The sequence below is a fragment of the Apteryx rowi genome, unplaced genomic scaffold (genome assembly GCF_003343035.1).
Source record: "Apteryx rowi isolate R43461 unplaced genomic scaffold, aptRow1 scaffold_362, whole genome shotgun sequence".
Classification (NCBI taxonomy): Eukaryota; Metazoa; Chordata; class Aves; order Apterygiformes; family Apterygidae; genus Apteryx; species Apteryx rowi.
In genome coordinates, this window is record NW_020450108.1 from 105,353 (window position 1) to 130,541 (window position 25,189).

General features: G+C 38.9%; 1 protein-coding gene across 1 annotated transcript; it reads left to right on the forward strand.

Moving 5' to 3' along the window:
• The first annotated feature begins 165 nt into the window (after window positions 1-165).
• On the forward strand, window positions 166-24,867 carry CXADR (CXADR, Ig-like cell adhesion molecule). The gene is made up of 7 exons (XM_026073131.1): window positions 166-216; window positions 19,127-19,296; window positions 20,003-20,207; window positions 20,605-20,760; window positions 22,873-22,995; window positions 23,295-23,433; window positions 23,808-24,867. The coding sequence occupies exons 1-7, from the start codon at window positions 174-176 to the stop codon at window positions 24,073-24,075; spliced, it is 1,104 nt and encodes a 367-aa protein (XP_025928916.1). The 5' UTR covers window positions 166-173; the 3' UTR covers window positions 24,076-24,867.
• The last annotated feature ends 322 nt before the right edge of the window (window positions 24,868-25,189 follow it).

Here is a 25,189-nt window from a genome sequence, read left to right on the forward strand (position 1 = left end):
CGTGGCGCGCGGCTGGTGCCTGCCCCGCTCTGCCTTGGCGGGGGGCCAGTGCCGGCCGGAAGTGACGGGTGATTCACCTGCTGGGCGGTGCGCGTGGGGCGGGGCAGGGTGAAGCGCCCGTCGGCGAGTCGCGGCGAGGAAGCGCCGTTGGTGTCGTTGGCGGTGCCCGCGCCATGGAGCCCCGACTCCTGGCCCTTGTGCTGCTCTGCTGCGCAGGTGGGGCGCTGGGACGCGCCGGGGGCGAAGCCCGCAGCCCGTGGGAGGGAGTAGGGGGCTCTCGAGGGGCAGGTGGAGGGAAGGGGGCGGCGGCGGCTCTGCCGGGCTGGGAGCGAGGGCGGCGGGGGGAGGGCGGCTCCCTGCCCCGCTCCTAGCCGGGGAGAGCGGCGGTGGCGCCCGCCCCACGCGGAGCCTCTCGCGCTAGCCCAGCCGCCGCTGTCCGCGGCAGGCGCGGGAGGGCTGGGCGGTGTCTCCGTCCCTCCCAGCCCGTGTCCTGCGGCGGCCGTTGCTGCCGAGCCCCTGGCAGCCCGCGAGGAGGGGGGTCTGATGGGGCGGCGCCTTCCCGGACAAAGGTGCGGTGCTGCCGCTCCGCCGCCCAGCCGGGGCTCCGGGGCGGACCTGCGCTTTGTTCGCGCCGCTGCTTCGTTTGGTCGCCTCCCTCTTCGTGCGCGCCTCCGCTCGCCCTTTCTCTCCCGGGCGACCCCCGATGCTGGCTGGAGGCGACCTGTTCTGCTGTGGGCTTCGTGTTTCTTCCTGGCGTGCTTTTTGGGGAGGGAAGTGGTGGGGGTTGGAGTGGCTCCGCTCTCGCGTTTGTGCAGCGGCCGCTTTGCGTAAAGGGCTTTCTGTGGAGCGCGCAGCGGGCGACACTTCAGTCAYGCCTGAACCACACCAGCAGAAGGCTGCTGGTGGCTGTGCTCGGCTCTTCTCAGATGGGGACGGCATCGTCTCTGCAGACAGTTACGTGCCGCGACGGTATTTTAGCTAGTGAATCCAAAAGAGAGAACAAGGAAGTTCCACGAATGAAAGTCGAGTGAAACGAATAAATAAACTTAGATTTTTTTTTTAATATGTGTATGTTTAACATCTATTTAATAATTGAATATAATTTCAAAGTTGGTCCTGCTTTGAAAGGGTTGTTTGGACCAAGTGACTTCCAGAGAAGTCACTTTGCAACTGATCTGTTCTGGATTCGATGAGTATGATTGAAATCTGTGGAGAGAAAGTGAGAGAATTTGAGGGAAGGAGAAAAGAAAGTAGTTGAATCAAGTGTACATACACTAGCTTGCTTTTCTTTGTGAGGGAAAACAAAGGAATACATAATATCAAACTAAAAAAAAAACCCACACATGCCTTGCATGTTAAAAACAGAAAGTAAGGATATTTTTTCATCTCAAACGTTTAGTGTTGCTATGTTTTTGTAATGAACCCAGTTGGAGTGCCATATTAATATTCCTTAAAAATAACTTTTTAAAAAAACATTGTTTTAACTAAAGCTGGTTCAAGATTGTATGAAACTACAGGAGATGACAAAACACCTGAGGAGGTTAAGGTTTACAGTAAAGTGCATATCAGTAGTGTCAGGAGGACACTTTTTGTTTCCTGTTGAAATGTCAGTGACATTGTTGGTGTAACTGCTGTTTTGGGAAATTACTCATGGGATTGAAATTCTGTATGTTTGAAAGGATATCAGCAGTAGTTCTGTATTTACTCTTTTCCTCTAAACAGAGTTAAAAACAAGGTATATGCTGTGTTAAAACTATTAATTACTAGTATTTGGAGAGTGGACCAGGGATTAAGATTTGTGTTGAAACACTTCTAGCTAATGCTGCAAACAAAGCTTGTCTTTAGCAAAATGTGTACTGAGAATATGTGCTGTGAGTGACCTGGATCACTGCAAGGGTAGCAAATGATACAATGTATAAAGCTAGAAATAATTAAAGTATGATGCAAGGTATAACCAGAAGTAAACTTTACAGTTTAGCTTTACTGAAATATACAGGTGTCTTTCAACTTGACTTTGAAATTGGATAACTTCCTAAAGAAAATAACATATACGAGTTTTCTTGTGTTTTGATTAGTAATATCTTTTTGCACAGTTACTTGAATGACTGATCCCTGAAAGATGCACATACTTCACAGTCCTGTGAAGGAAATAGTTTAATAGTCTCTATATCATAGAAGCTGATACATCATTTGAGCTTTTTCATCTTTTTTCCTTCATTGGGCTAAGTTATTAATGTTTCTGGGTCTGTGTTCCAGGCAGTCATTGCTTCCTTCACTGAGGGAACAGATTTCAGTAACTGGCATTCTCTGTATGGACCAGACCTTAGAGGAAGCTAATCTGCACTCCATGCAGTTGTGTGAAAGCCACTGGCAGTGGAGGATTGTCTAATTGCTGAAGTCCTTACTTGAGTTTATGATAGTGGAGTAGTTTGTCATCGTACTTTAGGATTTGCAGTGTGTGCGCCATTTTCACTGTTTCATTCCCCCCCCCCCCGCCCCCCCATAAGCCTAATTTTTCTTGTCTCCTGATCATTAAAAGTAGAGGATTCAAAATAATTGATTTTTTTTCAATTCAAATTTAAGAGAAGGAGGCTTGTCTAATCTGTATGAAATATACACTAGTTGCCTGCTGAGGGTGTATCTTTATCTGTTGAAACAGGGAAGTGTTTGGGTTTATGTTGTCCCTAAACTCTTCTCAGGGGTTTAAGTCTCTGCTAAGGTCAATTTCACAGCCATAAATAATGAAATTGATAACTTCCTTTTCCTTGCAGGAAAGGAAAAGTTCATCCTTGAGCATTTAAGAGGTACGAGGGGAGAACAGTCCTATTCTCCCATAGTAGTATAGTTAGTTATGAATTAATTCTAGTGACTGCCTGTGTCATATTATGTTGCTGTACAGCTGATAAATAACTTGTGCCAGTTTCTGTTTGCATTAGGGCTTCTGAAAAGTGGCCACAGAACAGGTTGATGTAGTGGAGTCTTCTGTTCTCTCTTACAGACTTAAAATAGCATGGAGTCACCTCTGGATTGCTATTTCTTCTTAAAGTGATTGTACTAGTTTTTCACTATCTAAAAATGTTCTCCAAAGCTGTGGTGAGTGAGAACTTGTTGGCCATTTGAAGGACCAATACTAGTTGTATGTATTGTAGACAAGTATGAGCAGTCATTGAGGATTCCCAAAGTGTGCAAATTCAGTTTAACTTAAATGGGTACTGCATAGCTGTTATTGGCAAATCCTGGAATAAGGTAATAAAAATGTTGTACCTCTTCAGATCTTGAAGTATTTCACTTAGACATTTTATTTTTAAAAACTGTTTTCCAAAGAGAAATACAGAATTCTGGTTTGAAGTGGAAAGTTCAGTGGTGATGCAGGTGCTGGCAGATTGTTTTGGTGGGTTTTATGAATGTGCAAATTATTGTATGTTTGATTAATCCTAAGCTTTCCAGAATGTTTGGTCATCTCAAGAGCTAATATATTGTTACACAGTGTCAGTGGCACTGAGCATGTGTTTGCTATGATTTTAGGGTGACCATGCATACATGTTTATAAGCTTTTCCTGGCTATATGGTGCTGAAGAAAACATTTCATTGTACTTGTAGCAATTCAAGTTTATGTGGACCCTCAGAAGACTGAGAATAAATACAGATGCCTAACTTGTGATGCTGATTTAAAAAATAAGATAGTGACCAATGTCTGAATTCTTAAAAGCGTGTAATGGCAGAGTGCAAATTTTCAATTGCCGTGAAATGTTAGGATACCCAGATTAGTATCAGTCTTTGTATAGGTGGAAAAAATTGGTTGTGCCAGTGGTGATCAGTATAGCCTTCAGAAGGCACGTTATACAAACTGGTAATGCTTTGCACATACATCCTCAAATTAAGAATAAGAGTTGAAATGCAGTCTTAAGGTAAATAACATAACTTTTGGCAGGAATTTCCTTAGTCAATAGTGATAGTCATCTCATGTTGCTGCTCTTGTGCTTTTCACAATAGTAGTAGTAGGTACCTTTATACTATATAGATATTCTACAGTGTGTGAGACTTTATTTTAATAAATTGATTTTATATTAATAAAGCTGGATAGATTTTGAGGAAAAGTCTGTGGTTATTGCAGTAGCATTAAATGGTGTTCATAAAACTTGAAAAAGCATTTTTTTAGCGAAGTTCATGCAGGAGCAGAATCTAATGCAGACATTGTAAGTGAGCATTTGATGGTTATTACACTTTTTCGAATTTGTATAAAAAAGAACTTAAATCTGTTAATGTGTTTTTCTTTGTTTTGAATAACAGGATCTCACAAAACCTTAAACTAGGAGAAATTTGACTACCGTGTGAGTTAAATGATCATTCTTATCCCAGTCTGGCAATTTCTAACCCTGGTATGCCTGTTGAGGAGTAATTTTAACAATTTGCAGGCTTCAGCTGTTTGAATTAGTTGGAGGGGAAAATCTCAAGTTCTTAAGTGTCCATTGACACTAGAGATCTGGTATTCAGGACTCCTTTTCTGGGTTTCCTACAATCCTAACATTTTGAGAAGCATGAAAAATGTTAACGAGAGATGACTTAAATTGCTGGGTTAAACTAGTTACCCCTATAACATCAACCTAGAGACAGAGTTACAGTCATTTTGCCCTAACCTTCTGTTTATCAGAAAATCTTTTATGCAGTCAGAATGCTGCTGTAAAGATTACTCTAACTGGTCAATTTGGATGGTCTGCTCTCACTGTCTCCCCTTGCTGGCTTCCCCTGCTGTGTTGCATCAACCTTACACTGCCTGTTTCACTTACAGTGCCTGTCACAGGCTCTTCCAAAGCTGATTCTGCTTATTTTAGAGATGAAACTACCACTCCCAAATGGTTGTTTTAGCTTCCATCACTGTTTTTAAATATATATTTTTGTGTGAGTACGTGTGTTGTCTTTGTGTCCATTCATCCTTCAAGAAATTCCTCTAAACGTCTTCAAATCTACCTCACAATCAGTATCTGCAGAGGTCTGTATGTACCAGGAACTCATTTTTGGGGCTGTTGTTTCATTGTAAATTCTAATTAATTTAGTTGTCAGTTGTTGCTTGCGTGAGTTTGTACTTTTAATGGCCAGGATTCTCTTTTTGCTCTTGTTACAACTTCTGGTTCATTTCATGGAGCTTTTAGATGCTTTTTGAAACAAGCATTTAATAAAGAGAGCTTTTAACAAGTTGTGTGGTGTGGCTCAGTGGCTTGTAACAATGGCATAACCTAACCAATTGCATCAATGTTTTAGTCACTGCTAGCTATGTATACAGTTAGTTTATGCTGGCTTTTCTTTTTCTTTCATTTTATGGAATTCCTCTTTCTCACTAGTTTGCATCTGTCAGGGCATGGTTATAAGAAAAGCCACTTCAGCCTGTTGCCATGGGAGTTAAGTGTCAGTCATTGGCAGCTTGAACATGAGTAGGCCCTGCATCCTTGCTGGTCATTTCCTTTACTGTGCAACTGCTTTAGTTGTGGGAGTGTACAGTGAATGGGTCTGAGCTGAGACTGCTTAAAACTTTTTTTATTAATTTTTAAATTAGTTTCCATAATCTGGTACAAGAAAGAGTTGTGCGAACAACTTATCGTGGCACGGGGCAAGGAATGAGCAATGGGAAGATGGCAAATGAAGGTTAAGGGGAAAGCCAATTCTGCTTGATCAGTATTTTCCAACGTGAGAGAGAGATCTGTATAACCTTGGCCTGGGGGGAGCTGAGCTGAGGAGTCTGACTGCATCACTAAATCAGGCAATCAGTTGAATAGCTAGATGTTACCTCAAGGACTGGGGGGTTTTTTGTTTGTTTGTTTTTTTCTTGTTTACGTCCAACGTTGTGTTATAGCTGGCATTCATCTGACTCCATGGTAAGCCAGTTTCAAAGTCAGAGAATTAGTAGTTGTTTGTAAAGTTGTTCTTCTACCTGAACCAACTCACTGAGATCAAAGGAGCCTCAGCTCTAGTATAAGAGAGTCAGTGGGATCATCAAACAGTTAGGAGTGGAGTGTGTAACTGTTGATTATTATTAATTTTTTTTTTATGTCACGTGCTTGTTAGATCATGTAGTAGAAAACTGCAGTGTGAGTAGACAGGATATGGAGCTTTAGGGCCTGCAGGCTGRAGCCAGTCCTGAGCCCCCCACTAGTGACGCAGTTGTTCTTTAGCTGCTTGTTGAGAAACATCTAAGGTGCTTGATGGTTAGAAGTTCTTCAGTTCCACTTGCTGCCACATTTTTATTTGATGTGGCATGTACTAGACATTTATGAGTACATCTTTCTAGCCTTATAGGTGTAACTTGCACTTAGAATGTTGAAAAAAAGATTACTGAACAAGAAATACTTTGGATGCTTAGAAGGATGAGGATTTTTTAAATTCACTACTGTTAACTTGTGCAGACTGAGATTGTATAGGTAGTTAAAACATCATGTGCTTGCCAATCCTGGGCATATTTTGTTTGTTTGTTTTTGGAGGGGGTAAGCAGCAAGGAACCTCTTGTCTCAGTTGTGTTAAGGCATGAGAATAGTGTGTATATATTTTTAAAGTCTCTCTCAAATTTTAAATAACTAGTTAACTCTGGCTATTTGGGGTGGTTATGTTATCTGGTGGATTGACTTGTTGCACACCGGGTAACGAATTCCTGGTTTGGGACAACAGTTATTGTAATTCTTTGAGCTTATTCCTTTCTAGGTATTTCTTAACATCATAAAAAACAGAAGCAGGCAAGCAACCACTTTTTTTTTTCTGTCATTGTGTTGCTCACTTTTTTTTTTTGTAAAATGAACAAAAAACTTCCCAAAACATATACTACTGAATAAGATCGTTTTCAGTATTGCTGCAGAACTTGCACATACTAGGAAAATATTGTTCAGTAGCTCAGAAGAGCCAAAACCGCTTTACTCAAGTGAAAATAATATGGCTGCTCAGTTAAGTGCTTGATTGTAATTTAACTCCCTAATGCATTGACTGACAGATATGCCTAACATGTTCACAATGAAAAAGGGCTGCTTCATTCAGTTTCCTTCGTCATTTGCCATCAAATTAGCAGGGGTGGGGGGACTGTATCATGTGACTTCATTTGCTTAGTGATTGTGTAAGCCTTCAAATATCAGATTGTAATTAGAAAAATGTAACTTGCAGGACTGAGAGCAAAAACCAACTCCAGCAGTTGATGTAGATTCATTGGAGGAGAGGCAGGCTTTTTTATGAATTTGTAAGTAGGGTCAGGATTTGGGCTGCTGTTTGTTGGCTTAGTTGGCTGAGAAAAGTCTTTGTAATGGTTGGAACCCATTTCTTTTACTCTGCTAATACTATTTCTAGATAGTTCCTTAATGGCTATTAAGTGTAGTCTGAAGGTACAGCTTCATGTTACGCTTAGTCACATTACAGATGTAATGTGATCACATCTGGTGTAACTTCATGTGTTCGTATAGGCTGTTCCCAATGCCAGGGATCGTTTTGGGTTCCTCATTCCCTTCCTTGTGCCAGAGCTAATGTTGTGCAGCTACTGAACAAATTTGTTCAGCTGATACACTAGAAAACTTTCTTGACATGGACTTTTTCCTATTGGATGAGTTAATTCAAATCACTCTGTGGCTATGCAACCGGGGGGGGGGGGGGCTGGGCAGCGCTGCTTACTCTGAGAGCTGGCAGCGGCTTGGCTGGTGTAGGTGTAACACGAGGTTGCTCTCTGTGGGTGGGATTCCACAGCAGCACGAGCAAGGCTTTATCAAGGCTCCTGCAGTGTGACAGCTTTTCTGTGTCTAGCGATGTGCTCCTACCACTTGCCTTGTGCATGGCTGACTATCCAATTCAGAGAGCTCCATCTGGAAAGAAAACAAACCCTCCCGTGCTGTGTRATTTTTAATGAGGTTAACTCTTTGCTCTGACTTTTTGCCTTTTTTCACGGTGTTATACTGGCGTAAGGGAGGGGACAGAATCAAAACTGAGGATGAGAAGGCAGGAGCTCGGCAGCTCCAGATTAGTTTAACTGTCTCTCCCTTAATACGGCAGGCTGAGCTAGGTCATGCTGGAACATTTAAATGTGACCAAACACTAAAACTCAAAATTAAGTGATCTTCGGTAGATGTTGGGCTAGACAGTATGTCTGTGCTTAATCTTAATAACAAGTTTTTGTTATAACACCCACTGCCCCTTTTTGTTGGTTTCCCCCAAAATAAGCCTATCCTTTACTTCACCAATGAGGTAGAAGTGCTCCCTCTCTCAACTTGATAAGCATGCTCCCATTGAGTAAGGTCATCAACTGCTGTGGTTGCTAGGATACTTGTTTAGTGACTTTGGGTTCAGCAACAAACTTGAAGAATGTGCTGTATGAGTTGGGAGCCCAGGGATAGCTGTAAAAAGAAAAGAGTGTTGGAGAGAATCTGAAAGCAAAAGGGAATGTCAAGGGAAGAAGTGAAATTTGTCTAAATAAATCAAAGTGAAAGGTCAGCAAGGCTTTACCCCATGATTTTTAGTTTTGTTCTTACTTGCATAGCTAATCTGAGTTCAGTTGGGAATGAAATGAAGCTCATGCTATATATTTGCAGGATTAGGACCTTCATTATTTGTAGATCTGTTTAAATCCTRCCATTGTGAATTTTTACTTTGGGAGGAGGAGTGACTTAATTGTGCAATCTGTCTTATTTCAACTGGGACTGGAGCATGCAACTTATCATGAATTCGAGCAAGTTACTCATTTGATCTGTCTGAGAAGTTTTCTATTACAAGTAACATCCAGACTGAGGGAGCATATTTTTGCAGAAGTCTGCTTAGTCTGTCCATTTCTTGTGGTTTGTTAGTGGGGTTTTTTTTTTCTGTTTTTTTTTCTTCCCTCTTGTAGGGCTTATCAAAGAGTAATTTGTGGATTCAGTTTATAAACCATAGGTGAACTCTGGTACAAATTCGGTAACTTAGTGGTTATTGTTGAATTGGTGTGTGTTATCAAACTTCTCAGACTAGGCCAATGCAGAATTGCTTCAACTTTGGCTTCTGTTCAAAACRGAACACTTTAGGACAGTGGTTGTGGTATTCTGAAGTGGACTGGTCATCTTGAGCTGCTCCACAGAAATTGTGAGCTTGGAGAGTGGCAAAACCATTTTTGAAACTGGTCAGATTTCAGTTTCTGTGTTGCTTAAAGCCATGTTTCTGTGGAAAAAATCAGAGTTGCAGGGATCAGATAGAGAGGAATAGAAGACTTATTTTTAATGGTGGAGTCCTGTTTAATTGCGCAGGGGGAAAAAGCCTGAAATAGATGGGGAGAAGGTAAATCCATTATTTAGCCAAGTCGTGTATGATAAAAGAACAAACCCTGGGTACTTTGAGAGTTAGGTACAACAGGGAACCTTTGCCCAGTAAATCTGCCTYAAAAGGTGTGCCTCAGAGTCCTGAATGACAGTAGCTGTCACTGTTGTCTCATCCTGAAATCATGGCTGTCAGTATTTGTCAGATGTTGTCCAAGCACACCTTTCTGGATTGGGCCCTTTTGGGGTTTAGGTGGAGGGATACWTCATTTATTAATGTCAATAGGATAGAAGTGTTAGGAACAGTTTTGACACTTCTCCCTACTAAGATGAAGGCTCCATGAACATAAAGCAAGAATTCCAGATGTGTGATGAACCTCCTAAGTAAAAATTAGATGCCTGAATTCATTTGCTAGCTCATTCCTGAATTTAGGTGCAAAATGCTTTTTCTGACTCAGGGTTGACAGTGGTGCAATAACACTTACTGCTTGTCTTTTAAAATACACTTCTTTCTCAAAGCAGTCTATATATAGTACTGGAAACACTTTAAAAGTTTCTGTTTAAGTACTGAGTTGCTTCTCTGGATAACCCCAAATCTTTAGTTCTTTGCTTGAATAATTGATTACGATTAGTATATAGGTGCAACAGATGATCTTTTAAATGTTTTTTTTTTTTCCTTATCAGAAACTGTGCTTGATTTATGAAGTTTATATTGTAGCATTGTATGATAACCACAATTCAAGAGTGTTCAGTACAGGGGGAAAGTGCAGTCAATGAAACTAACAATAAACTGTTTGACACTACTGAAACTAGCAAGACTGTACTTTGTTAGAAAAGCTTTGCAATTTGCCTTTTCCCAGAGCTGTGTTATTAAAATCTAAATTATCTGCAGAATTCTAGAATTATTGCATATTAAAAACAAACCTGCTCTTTAGATTTGTATCCTTTATACGGACAGATGCAGTATGTTATGYCATTTCTTCTTTCCCTGTTATATTTAGTCCTGTATAATTATTTAGCTTCTGGCAGTTTCTTGCCTGTTGCTTGCCTSTTCCTTTTGCTCATCTCATGCTTATTCCTCTTGCATAAGGTGAGGTTAGTTAAATGGTCTTCACTGCTAGATGTCTGAATAAAAATGTTCATAGGATGTGTATTGCCCTAATATAATTTTCAGATTCTGTCCTGAAATACTTCATGAGAATCCCTAAATACCATGGAGGTAAAATAGAATTTTAGAGTTTCATTCTCATGTCAAAAATCCCCAAATCTGTTGATGAATTTGCACCCTAAAGGGAAGACAGCTAATATTTTCTGTGTCCTTCCATTAAACTTTCATTTTTTCTTCTTTCTTGCCRTTATTCCCGTAATGTTCACTACGTTAAAGACTCTTTAGAGTCCAATATTGTGTGTTGTTCGATGTCTTGTCTTCCATGGAAGAATGGTGAAGTTGAGAAAATAAATATGAGTAAACCTGGCTGACAAACTTCAGTCAACCTGCARTCTCTCTCCCATTGTTGTTCAGCCCAAACTTCTGAAGTCTGGCCTACTTCTGCAGAAACTGAAGTAGGACTAACCCTGCCTTAATCTCCGTCAGACCTCCCAAAGACCAGAGTCATGGCGTTTTCAGGGTTTTGCAGTGCGGTGTAGACTGCCAGAAGTTCTAGAATTTATGACACGTGGAAAGATAGATGTGCCAAAGCTTCCTAGCTTTTTTTGCCCRAGTGCCTGAAGGCTCTGGCTTCAATGGGGCCATGCTCTTGCTGTTGGAGGTCAGATGCTGGAAATTCTGAGAACCCAAGCCTTGAAACTAGGCTTTCTGGCCTTTGAGGGTCCCAGTGGTAGAGCAAGGATTCAGTTTATGGTGCAGTCAGTTGTGATATGCTGTGGCAAAGCACTGCAAGCTGTGTTGATGTGACCCTGACTGGATGCATCAAATAACTAAAGTAAGTAATGTTAAATATTCTTTTTTTTTTTTTTTTGGTAACTCTTAATCCAGTTATTCCATTAGTAGCACCCTGACTTGCAAAGAATTTTATTGGCATAACTTGAGTGTACTGAATTCTTGTGTAATGAGGAAGCAAGAAAAGCTTGATACAGATGGTGACTTCTTGTGGGGATTTCAGCCATGAAGAAGGCTAACAACATGTTTGTTTTAGACTTTACCAGGAGACATGGGAAAGTGTGCTCCCCCCCGGGACTCCTCAGTGTAACTGCTAATTGACAAGGATGTTAATATAAGTTGACTCCTTGGGTCCCATAGTGTCTTACTTGAGAAATGTAGTTTTGAAATAAGACACAGATTTTTCTAGCTGAGTGAATGTGGGAAAGGAGTTGGGAATTTTGTTTTATAATGCCATTACAGTTAGCTGAAAAAGGTACGTGCTTACAAAAATCGCCTCTTGTTCATAGCTAATTATTAACACGATCTGTTGATGGAAAAAGTGCTATTCTGTAGACAAACCTGATATTTTGCAACTACAGAGAGGGCTGCAAAAAAGTTTAACCTGAGATGGGAATTTTGACCTGCTTTTGTTAAATTATGAAGAATGGCAATCTATTATTTGTATCTAGAGAGGATTTTATACAGCTTAAAACTGGTTTAAATACTCCAGTTAAAGACTTGTCTGGGGTAATTTTGTAGCAAAATGGGTACAGCTTGTTCCTCCTGACATAATATTTAGAGATGATGCTGGGGAGTTGACTTTTGAGGTGGAAGTCTGTCAAGCAAAAAGACTTGATTGCAGTTGTGCAAACATCTAGAAGCTGTATTTGAGAGAAGACCCCAAGCAAAAGGGTCTCTTACAAGTGATTTTTGTAGCTTGCAAAGCATGAATATGCATCTCTTCTTTTCATTCCTGTTTACTTCTTAAGGCCTCATTATGTGAAGAAAACCTTTTATGCACTACAGCCCTTTCTTTTTTTATGGGCAGGTATTGACGAACAATATAGGTTTTGGAGAGCCACTTAATAAAGCTGAAATATTATGCAAATATCGATTGCTTATAGATCAAAGATGGCATTAAGTACATCAACAAAAACCACTGAACCCAACTTTTAGTCCCTGTAGAAACAGTCCTCACTTCTTGGCAAGCATCAGGGAGTACAACTGCAATTTCAGATACTGATTTGAATCTGGAGGCAGTCTTGGCTTCACAGTACATCTCCCCCACTCCTGCCCCCTCAGTGTATTACTGTTGCCATATGTTCTGCTCTTCCAGCTGATTGTTTACCTGTGCTATTACAATAGTAAATGGGAGGGATTGTGTTTATAGGATTTTTAACGCTTCTGTAACCTAGCTCTGTCTAATGGGCAGAAAYATTTCTGTCAAGTTTAATGCATGGACTTAAATTTATGTGAGCCAATAATCCAGAATTTCAGTACATACTGAACTGTTCATGTTTTTCATTAAAAAATAAAATTCTAAATGCGAAGTAAGTGATCTAGTTAGTTAATCTTTCTGTTATTTGTTAGTATATATCGCAGTTCTGATTGTACATTTATTCGAATGGAGAATCYGTTGCTCCATTTTTTTGTTGATTTTCTGTATTGAAGATTCTTTTAAATGATACTAGAAAACAGTTGCCATCAAATAGTATCAAACACTTAATTTTACTAGATTATTTTAAAAATACTAATAATGTAGTTTGCTAGACTGTGTTCCACTTGAGTGATATTTGAAGGTGTTTCCAGATATTCAGAAAGGACTGAAGTTTCTCAAAAATGATATACTATTTTGCGCTCCTTTAGAAATAATATGAAAAACTTGTTCAGTCATGCAGAGATGTTAGYTTGCAATGCTATTTGGGGTTAATTTTCCTGAGGAAGAATATTTAATTCCACACTGAGAACCTCAAATATAAATGTTCAGAATCCAAAATGTATATTGACCTCTTAGCTTCTGATAAAAGCTCTTATAAGGGATTATACTTAGTATTCTGCACCAAGGAATAGTACTTGTCTATTGTTATCCAGTCAAAGGTTTATTCTTCTGTTTACCTCAACCAACCTTAGCATGTTTTCTCCTTGTAAAAGTATTACAAGAACAGTATCCATCTATTTGGACCAATTCCACTATTTTGATAGCTTCCAATTGTTCTTCTGAGAATCTGTTGCATGCTTCTGAGTCTGTTTTGAACTTTACAATGATTAGTTTGCTGTCATTAAAAATGATAAATTTTAATGCTGAATAGCTTTGAAACATCGGGATAACTAATTTTAGGAACCTGCATCTTTCTGGTGTGTTAAAACAAGTCTGAAAAGGTCTGAAATCATATCCATAAAACCCTGCTAACTAAAACAAATACATATCTTCATGCAGCTTGATGAAATGTCTGCCTGTCACATGCCAGTGCCTAAAATGCCACAGTTGATCCACTCATATTTTGAGGAGCATTCTAGGGGAGGGAACAGAAATTGAATCTTCCTGATTTAAGTAGAAACTACTGGAGGAAATGATATTCTTCAAGCTCTCCCAAGCCTCATCTGATCACAGTGTGCATCAGCTTCATCTAATCTTTAATGGAATTATAAAATCACTTATAAAGAAAGGGACCTCGATCATCCAACTTTCTGCTCCAAGCAGAGTCAACATTGAGTACCTTGGTCTTATCTATATTAGCCATCAATAAATTGCCCATCCTACCCAGCAGTGGGCCCACATCTTCCTTTTCTATTCTTCTGTTGCTAATGTACTTGTAGAGACTTTTAGTTGGGCTCTGGCTTTTCTAATGACATCCCTGCATGCTTGGGCAATGTCCTCTTCCATTTGTAGACTGTTCTCAGTTCCACCTCCYGTATACGTCCTTTTTGTATTGGAATTCGGTAATGCTTTCTCTGTTTAGTCAGGCTCAGCTGCTGATACATCTGCTCTTTTTTCCTGAGTATTGGAATGTACTGATGGTGTGCTTGGAAGCAAGTGTCCTAAAAGACTTGCCAGCTCTCTTGAGCTCCTTTGCTTTTCAGAGCTGTGTCCCACAGGATCCTACCTACTGAAAAAAATAGTCTGCTCTTCTGAAGTCCAGGATCTATACTGTGCATTCTTTCCTCACTCCTTTCAGCATTTTGAACTCTACTATTTCATGGTCACTGCAGTTAAGGCTGCCATAGATAATCACATCCACAGCAAGTTCTTCCTTCTTTGTGAGTAGCAATTCCAGGAGAATATAAAATGGGTTTAGCCCATTTAGCATCAGTTGTTAAGTTCCAGAAACCTCCTGGATTTTGTCTTGCTGTGTTGTGCTTCCAATAGATGGCAGGGAAGCTAGTCTTCAATAAGAACCAGGCTCTGTGATTTAGAGACTTTCTGGAATTGCTGAAGCAGACATCATCAGCTTTCTCACCCCGATCAAGTGGTTTGTAACAAACTCCTAGCCCAATGTCACCCTTACTGGCCTCTCCTTTGATCCTGATCCACAGGCTTTGAGCCGCCTGTTGTTCATCCCATAGAAGAGCTGCTTATGTTTAAACTGCTCCTTCATGTTAAGGGCAATATACTTCCTCCTGTTCTTCCCTTTCTGTCTTTCTTAAAAGCCTGTATGCATCCATCACAAAACTCCAGTCATATGAGCTATCCTACCATGTCTCAATTACACCAGTGTCATAATTCTGTATACAGGCACCTGAGGTGGATCCCCCTTCAACCTGTTTTACCTTTCCCAAGATCTCTTTTGCCTCCCACCAACCTGCCCCATGTCTTTACCATTCCTGAACCTCTATTCTTTTGCTTAACTACAAGCTGCTATCACCATCCTTTGGTATACCCCCATTTAAAGCTCTTGTCACCAAATTGGCAAGTCTGTCGGCAAAGATGTTCATAACCCGCTTTGTCAAGTGGATGCCATCTCTCACTTATTAGTCCTTGTAGAGGGGACTCATGGCCATGGGCAGCACCAATCYTGTAGCCAGGTTAGCTTACAAGATGTGCCTACCTAAGCCTTTCCCCTTTCGTATGTAGGACCAAGGAGAAAACCCCCTGGAGTCCCACATCCTTCTCCTTTGTCTCCAGGGTTTTATAGTTGCTCGTGATTTGCTCTAGGTCTCCCTTGGCAATAGTATTGATGTCTGTGTGGGTGAGCAACAAGGATTAATAGTCCAAGGGCTAGAGAAGTCTTGACTGCCTCTCCAGCATGCTGAATCTGGCCAAACCTCCTTTGGCAGCACATCTGGCAGCAGACGTGTGTCTCTGTCCCCTGCAGAAGGGAGTGTCCAACCACTGTTACCTGCCACTCCCTCTTGGTGCTCATGTGAGAGAGAGACAAAGTGGAAAATGGCTCTATATGCATGTATTCTTTGTGTAGGAAAAAATGTGAAACACTAGTATAATAAGAATCAGCTACTGGGAGACATTCAGTAAGGAGGGAGTAGAGACTCATGAAAAATCAGAGTTGGAATGCTCAGGCCAGCCTTTGTTTACCTCTCTCTCATCAGGTAATGTGTTATAAGCTTGGCATACAGAAATGATAGTTGAAGCATATAAACCTCAGAACAATTCTCAGTTTGCACTGATGTGTTTTACATGCAGTTAGGTGTGCACAAACATGCTACTCATGTTTCAAGAGTTTCAAGTTTTGTAACTGAATCTTCTGCGTAGGATAAATTTGTGGCAAGTCACTTAAGGCTACTATGTTGGTTTTGGTACTTGGGTTCTGCTTTTCTTTGGTGTATAGCTGTTGGTCACTGTGTTTCTTTAATCTGAAGAATATGAAACATGGAGCACTGTAAACTTCAATTTGAACTGCTTCTTATATGTGACTTTTAAAGCACTTTAAGCAGACTGCCCTGTGTTTGGCAGAGTTATAGTAGCCTGGTTTCCTAGGACTGTGTCTCTGAAATGCAATGCTTCAAGCTTTTAACAGAATTTTTCTTTCCCAGTGTTCTTGCTCCCTTTCTCGTTGTTCTGCCATATGGACGAGAAAACAGTATGTGTAAAGTCTACTCTGAAATTACACTTAATTGCCAGGCAAGTCAGTCAATCAGAGGCAAGAGACAGTCAAAGAATCTAATGTTTCTCAGCAATGACAGAACAAACAAATAACTTAAGGGCCTGTTGGTTTACTCAGACAGTTATTTCTCCTTTTGTTTTTGGTTGAAATTGTCCAAGAGATTGAAAAGTAATGGCAGAAGAGGAAGAGAAATAGAACATTAATGCWCAATATAGCTGAAAAATGAACTGCAGAGAGAAGAGAATTCATGTGCTGATTTTTGACTAACTTTCTGAACAAATGGAGCTTGTATAATCAGTCTAGTGTGTGTCAACTCAAAATCAGAAATTTTTGATTTTTAGTAGTACAAATGTGTTTTAACACCTCTAATCCTAAGTATGAATTCTGTTACCAACTGCCCACTGAAGAAGCAGACATGATTGTGTTCCTGTTACCTGAACTACTGGAAATTTTCTTAAATTCTCAGCAGGTCCACTTGAAAGGGAGGGGAAAGTATATGTGTATTCTGTAGTCATCTGTTCTAGAACTTCAAAAGCCAAAGTAACTGTTATTAGAAATGCTGTCACAGAGCAGAAATACTGTTTCAGTCACTGCAGTGATTAATTATTACTTCAGAATTAAGGGTTTTAATTTCCCAAGTTACAGATTTGAAGCTTATATGAAAGCAACATTTTAATTTATTTCATCCTCAGTCTCTGAGCTGCATTTGAAATCGTCTCACTTTCTTAATCTAGGAAAATCAAAATATGGTAATATAATTTAGTGATAAACTTAAACATTGTGTTACTGTCCTCTAAGGAAGCTGTGGAAGAGAGAGAAACAAAGGAATATGATGTCTCTGATAAATAGATGAGGAATTAAAGTTCTTTGTTTCATGTTTCCAGAAAGCACAGTAAGTACTGGAAGCTGTGCTCTGAATCCACCAATTTCTAGAGTTGATGGCTAGGAATAATACTTTGTTTATATGTACAAAACTGACCAATTTTAAGGATTACACTGTAATATRTTTCAGTCTTCATTTGACCTTTTAAGAGGTATAGAATGGCTGATTTACACTTGGAAATCTGAAGGAATCCTTTTGGAAGGGAATGGCAGCCACAGCAMGTCACCCAGCATTGAGATAGTTAGGAAACAGTAATAATTCAGCACAGCAGCAGAGAAATTAGTTGCTCGGCTATTTTGGCAACRGTCAAAACAGGTTGATACACATCTGTGTTGGAATTATCTTTGAGAAGATGTACATAGATTGGTAGGAAATGTTGTACATAAATTTCTTCTCTACCTCAAATTGAGTGTGGTTTTTTTTTTTCCCCCTCCGCCTGGAAGGAAAGTGTGGCTTTACAAAGTAATACCATGAATGGTAGGAAGTGAAATAATTCTATCTAATTAGTAATTTTATGTTTTCARTAACTATGGAGCTTTTTCTTGGAGGTTTCTGTCTGGAATTTAGTATGTGACACACACCTTCTCTTTTCAAATGACTTTTTTTAATACCTTTTAAAGATCCTTTTTCTTTCAACATCAGGGGAAAAAAATCCCAAATACTTGATGCAGAGCAAGACTTAAAGCAAAGTGATTGATATTGCAGTCTGAGCTACTGCAGAAGTGCACTAGAGCTAAGGCAAAGTACAAGCTGGATAGTAACTAGAACTAGCACAAAAGTGCGAGTTAGGTAARTGCGCCATTTGTAATAAATTTTTAATTGCATTACATCTGCGACTGCTTTTACAGACACCCCCAAAAGATCTGTCCTGTTCTCATTGGCCACTCTTCTTGTGACCTTGCATCTACTGTGGCTGTAGTAATGTCTGCATGACGGTGTAGCTATAATGGGCAGCAGCCTACACATGTAAAATGACTGTGGAAAATCCCCGCCTGTCATCCAGCAAGGTGGAAAAAACAGTGGATGTACAAATACCARACTTGTTTCCATTAGGAAACAGATGCTAAGCAAAGGAATATCTGCTTTCCATTTCTTGATAATGGTGTGTGGGTCTACCCGCTTGATGAGGGAACCCTATGTGCCTTGTAAAATACAGGAAAATCTTGCTTCAGGCCTTTTAAATAAGTCTGTAAATTCTGTTGGGTTATTATACAGATTCTTTTTTAGGACTTAATTGAGCAAAATCAGTTGTTTGGAAGCATGTTTTCCTTTGAGCAARCTGTTCAAATAAGGATGACAGCTATTTTTTGAGGAGGAGGTCAAGCAGAAAGGACTGGCAAATCTAAAAACTCATTAGGATTTTTGGAAAAGTTTCATCTGTCCACTTCTTGTAGATAAAACGGTCCATATACTTCAAGACGGACTAACTTGATTGGATATAACCCAAGACTTCACAGTAGTTCTGTCAACCCTGGCTGACCTTATGAATATGTTTCATGCCCTAATTTTACCAAAGAGAAAGTGGTGATAAGTTGCTGCTGTATGTGTATGTGTGTATATACTTACATATATGTATATATGTATACACACAGGTGTGTGTGTGTGTGTACTTTCTGTGGGAGTTGGATTGCATAAAAATGTATGTTATGGTTTGAAAAGTGTAACTGCCAGTTGGATATGATTGCAAATTAAGAGTAACTTCCTTTGTGTTAGGAACGTAGTACTGTACAGGATTTTTTTAGTGGCAATAAAATAGTCTGGTGAATGATATGATTTCTACACAGAAAATGTATGTATTGGATTTGAAAAAGGAACTGTATAAACTTGGTTTTCTAAGTGGGCATCTGAACTTCAAAAAAGTTGAGCTTTTTATTGTGCCTGTAATAGTTGAGCTTCTAAGTAGCTGAGGCTTTGGCTATTTGGAACCTATGCAATTACTCTCTCATGGAGGCTGGGTTTAGGTATTCCTTTCTGGAAAGAACATGCTGATATATAATAGAACATTTACTGTGAAAACTGCTTGTGAAGTGTTTTAAAAAATCAAAATAAATTTTTGTAGGTCTAACAAGAAGCTTAAGTATAACTTCAGCTGACCAGTCAATGTTTGAAAAAGCTCAAGGAGAGAAGGTTACACTGCCATGTACTTTTGTACTCTCGGAAGAGGATGAAGGCCCACTAGATATTGAGTGGGTCTTGATACCAGCAGATAATCAGAAGAAGGAACAAATAGTAAGTAGAGACCTTTTTGGAGACTGTTTTAATTCAGTTGTTAGAATAGGTCAATGTATGAACTTTGTTACTGACCTCTATTTTTTTTAATATATATATTTTTTTACTTTCACCTTTTCAAGATGGGATGTTTGTGATCTTAAATTACTTTGAAGCACCAGTCATGTGAAATACAGTGGAAGCTTTGGAATAACAGAGGTTAAGTATGAAATATCAAGAAATCTCTCACTATAAACTTGTTGCTCTCTAAGGAAGAACCCCAAAATTAAAAATGTTTCAGTTACAGAAAACAAACTGTGCTGTGGTACCCACATTGTCTTCCTGACTGAAAGCTGATTCATGAAAATTTGGTTTTAAACATAATTTTTTTCATATTCCGTTCTTTGGAAGCCTCGTCAATAAGGCAAGGTGACCTCTTCAGTAGAGAAGTTTTACAGAAGGAATGCTAGAGCAATTTTGAATAGTTTTCTTTAAGCCAGAAGTTAATGCTGACATACTGCTACTGTTTGGGCATGTGCTTGGTCAGAATATGCATTAGTGTACTGTTTGTGGTGATGTCTTGTAGAATGAGATATTTGGTTATGTCATGCTTCTGGGATTATTTAAAACGGTAGAAAGAAACTGTCAAGAATGTGAAGAAACAGAATTGTTATTTCAAATATTTACATGCCAGGTAGGTTTTTGAATCTTATTTCTGTTTTTGTAGATAATTATGTATGCTGTAGACAGGATTTACAATCATTATTATGCTGCTATGACTGGACGGATGCAGTTTACTAATCCTGATCCCAGATCTGGTGATGGTTCATTGGATATCCTGAATTTAAAATCAGCAGACACTGGCACRTACCAGTGTAAAGTGAAGAAGGCTCCTGGAGTTCAAAGCCAAAAAATACARTTGACTGTACTTGGTAAGAAGACGGTGTTCTTGAATTTTCAGTGACCTTTTTTTGCACTCATGATGTCCTGGATGTGATATATAAAAAGAAAACTTCTGTAGGACAAAGTCATAGATCATAAATACATGGTGATGCCTTTGTTCTTGRGACACTTCTTGGGGAGGAAAATCTCTTTTTTTAGGGGGAGAATTAAAGGAATAATATTCAAAATAATGAGTGTTTTCTTTTTGTTTTGTTCTTGCTTTGTTTTTTAAGTTTAGTTCTGGCTTGCATTTCAAAGAAACTCTTTCCACGCATAGAAAGCATTAGGTTCACAAGGTTGATTTCATCTTTAGCTAAACAGTCTTACCAATTAGAACAGTAAACATTTTGATTGTGACTGTTATTAATTAAACATTTTGTTTGTTAGTAAAGCCGGCAAGGACTAAATGCTCCATTGAAGGATCACAGGAGATTGGAAATGACATTATCTTGAAATGTGCATCGCAAGAAGGATCCCCGCTTTTATCCTATGACTGGAGAAGAGTAGCTGGCACACAAGAACTTCCTGCCACTTCTGTGCTGAGTATTGTCAAACTTTATTATTTACTACTCTGAAATACTTAAGATTATATTCCTATTTTTGGCTCATTGTGACTTGTGAGCAACTCATGCTTAGTTTTAGCATGGAATGGTCAAGATGCATGTCACTTCTGCTCTCTGTCTTTTCGCTGGATAATATAACTGACATTTGAGACAAACTTTTTTTTTTTCCTTCAAAAAAAAGAAAAGATTCACTGGAAGAAATCTGTAAAGCTTTAGGTTGAGAGAGATTCTTACTATTAGGCTTCAGAATCGTGCTCATTCCTGCATGAATGTTGTGGCTTCTCTTGCTTGCTGATCTTAGGCTGCTTTTCTGCCCAGTTGAGCAGTGGGAAAGAGAATAGACTCTAGGCCAGTAGTTAGAGCTACCTTCAGGAAGGCAATATTGAGAGCTTGCATTTTTACTAGCTAAAGGAGAGGTTGAACCAAAGTCTTCACCTCCCAGGCAAGTGACTGAATTTGTTGCTTAAGATGGGTGCATCTCTTTGGAACAAAAGTTGTCACGGGTAAAAGAGGAGAGAAGGCTTRTCCTGCTCTTGAATGGGCTAACATCCAGGAAATGGTTCTATGTTACGAATTTTGAGTGATGGATTCCAAATTATTRTGGTGGTTGTATTGGATTCTCTTGTGAGAACTTCTCAGAAGCTTAATTTGTGAGTTTTGGTTTTGTAAAAGTTCTTCTGGAACAGTACTTCTCAGTACCAGTTCTTTTGGATCTTCTTTGTAGTTACGAAAACCTTAACCCTTGATGTGGGTTTGCCTTGCAGATTGATCAGTTTAAAAATCTGCTCATAAGTAGACATACTTAACTTAGGTTGTGCACAGCGTATAGGACTGAGTGTATAGCGTGATATCATGTCTCTAAGAGTAGCCAAAGTGGATGTCTGTAGGAAAGAGAATAAGAATTTGCTGCTTCCTCATAGCAGTCTCCTATTCTTCCATAATTGTTGCCTCAGGAGTTTCCTGAGGCAGATGAGACTTGATTAATAATAATGATAATAATTAAAAAATCCCACCTCTCCCTTCTGTTAACTTCCCCATTCTCCTTTGAACTTTTGTAAACTATTAGTATCTGTAATATCCCATTACATAGATCTCTAAAGTTTAGCTACATGTCTGAAGAAACTCRCACTGTTCTTTTTGATCCTGCCTCTTGGTAGTGCCATTTGATACCCCATTTCTTGTTTTGATGGTGAACAGTTGATCCCTGATGTCCTTCTCTATGCCACTCAAGATTTTAGGCTTGTTGTATTCCCCTTCCTTCTCCACACCCCAAATTTGTCTTATGGTAAATAAAAATCAATTGATGATATTAGTGCTGGAAAAGAGTGAGTGAGGAAGTATGCATGTGGTGTGTAACCTCATATAGCCATGCTGTTTTGGACACCCAAGAATATAGAGATTACCTAATTAAAATATTAAATAAGTACCCACTTCTTGTCCAGCTGAAGGAGGTGTAGTATCTTAACAGCTTTGGCCTTTCAAGTGCTGATGGCAAAGCTATTAGCAATTTAYGTATGTGAGCCATTTGAAGTTCACATAGTAAGACCTTACACAGGTAGCTGCCAATGGCTTTGGAAGCCCTAGTAGAATATTTTTCCTATCACTGATTCATATCTCCTAGACTGCCAGTATAGCTAGACTTAATTGGTTTCTCAGTGTGATGTTTTGGTTGGATCCTTTTGGAATTTTGGATGTGGTTTCTTCAAGTATCTACATCTGRGCTGGTTGCGTAGAATCAGTTTAGACACAGTGAATACAAAGGGTACTTCTAGGACGCAATTAATATTTTGTGTTTTAGAATTCTGTTAGGGTGAGAGAATCAACCCTTTTAAGTATCCATTCCTCTCCACTGATAGAGATACTGTTTGTAAGCTTAATATTAAGTCAAATGCTATGGAACAAACTTCTAATAATGTAAAAGGCTTTTACAAAAAATGGTATTTTGCAACATGATAGACTTCTGTTTTCATTTGGATATTATTTTTAATAAGGCTTTTTAATTRAGAGTTTGTGCTAGATTAATAATTCTGTTGTATTCAACATGAAATTAATCTTTGGAAAATGGTAAACCTTTGTCTTTCATTATTTGTAGATAAGAATACAGGGGAACTTCTCTTGAAAAATGCCTCTCAAGACTACTCTGGTACATACAGTTGTGTTGCCTCAAACAGAGTTGGCACAGATGAATGTTTTGTTGAGCTGAATGTCACCCCTCGTAAGTGTTTGCTGTGTAGTAGTCGCATATTGTTTTGTATCTTAAAGAGCTAAATCTTGTTTCTCTAACCTCCTTAAAAAAAAAAAAAGAAACTCTACTGTGCAACTGATGGTTGCCACTTTGTCTCAACTCCCCAAATGCTAGGGCAGGGGTTGAAGCATACCCTCTATGATTCAGTGATACTGTTAGCCTGGAACATGGGGAAACATGCTATTTTTAAAGTTGAGTTAAGAGAAAAGAATTATCTAGTTGTACAAATCTGACCTTTGACAATCGATATTGTAATTTATCTATTCTAGCTATAAATACAGCTGGTATAATTGCTGGAGCTATTGTAGGAACTCTACTGGGCCTCTTTTTACTGGCTTTTCTCGTCTTCTGTTGCTGTAAGAAACATAGAGAGAAGAAATATGAGAAAGAAGTACATCATGATATTAGGTAATGACATATCTCTAATTTCTGAACAGCATAAATGGAAAATTAACTTTTAAGTGTGTCTTTTAGTATGTAAGATACTCGTGGTTGAGAACTCTGTTTTAATTTGGAAAGCCTGTTAACATACTAACAGCTGATCTGAGAACCTTTTTGTTTTGAATACTGCATAGTCATGTGTATCAAATATTTCAGTAAAAATTTTGAAGGTGATGAGTTTTTGAATATTTTTAAACTTAGGGTAATGAGTGAGCTTTTTTTCTGGCTACTGTATCAGAATAAGGAAAAACAAACGGAAAGCTTGTTTTGTAAGCACCCAAACAGTAATATTGACTGAAATATTGTTGAGTTCTCCAATTTTTTTTTTTTTCTTCCTCCAGAGAAGATGTTCCACCTCCAAAAAGTCGCAGTTCAACAGCCCGCAGCTACATAGGCAGCAATCGTTCTTCTCTGGGTTCAATGTCTCCCTCCAACATGGAAGGATATACTAAAACTCCATATAGCCAAGTCCCAAGTGAAGACTTTGAACGTACTACTGGTCAAAATCCAAACTTTGCACCTTCAAAGGTAGCTGCACCTAATTTAAGTAGAATGGGAGCTGTCCCTGTGATGATTCCAGCACAAAGCAAAGATGGGTCCATAGTATAAAATGTTATTAATTTAAGTCCTGTTTTTAAATGTTCATTATAAGTGTTAGAAAAAAAACTACCTTGTTCCATTCCTCACTTAAACAACGGCATGCAATTTTCATTGAAGAAAACGAACAAGTTAGTTTGAAAAGCCAATAATTTTCACTTTTAATTTCAATCTTACTAGTATATAACAGTCAAACTATTTGCTAAAAACGTTGACGTTCCTATATAARTATTGGACACTGAAGGTATTTGGACTCAGGGAGGTTGCTGAAGAGACAGGATCAGCTAATATGCAGTTCTGAATATGAAACAATGAGACACTTGAGAAGTAACAAAAGCATTTCATATGTAGGTCATGAGGTTCCTCAGAGTCCCTGAAACTTTATCTTCAATTTTGAAATAACAGAAATATTTTAACTTTTCCATTTTCTGATGAAGTTGCAGCTGGTTGAAATACTTAGAATGACTTGGAATTCTATTCAGTTTGAGTATTTATGCAGTTCTTTGACTTGATAATGTTTGGAGCACTTGGGCTCTTATTTCTTTATTTTTATTTGACTGGTTCAGTTAATTCTGTCTAAGTTTAAAATTTCAGCGAGTAGAAATGTGTCAGGAGACCTTGCACGCTCTTTGAAACCTCAATTTTAGTGTAATAGCAACTAGTTCTGGTCATGTCAGATAACTTAATACTAATGTTTTCTGGCATAAGAGGTTCTATCCGGTTGTTACTAAGGGTATCCAAACTTTAAAGTCTATATTTTATTGTCACATTAAGAATGAATATGTATCTCAATACAGGTCTTAAAATGCAAGATACTATTAACTTTTCTAAAGCCTGTTTAGGTTCTAAAGCAGTGCTTTTTTTTCCCCAAACAATTATCTAGAAGCTCCATGGGGGTTTTAATGAAAGATGTTAAGTAAACAGTATTTGACATGTGTCCTCTTATTCTAACATCACTTCAGAAAATCTTTTCCCACATTCATACAAGCAGTATTTAGCCTTTCCTTAAGACACTAACACATTCTTTATTTGAACTTGCAAGGACTTAAGTTTGCTTCTCCTTGCCTCTTCAAAAGCCCTAAATATTAAAAGATACTGACTTTAATATTAGTTTCATGCGACCAGA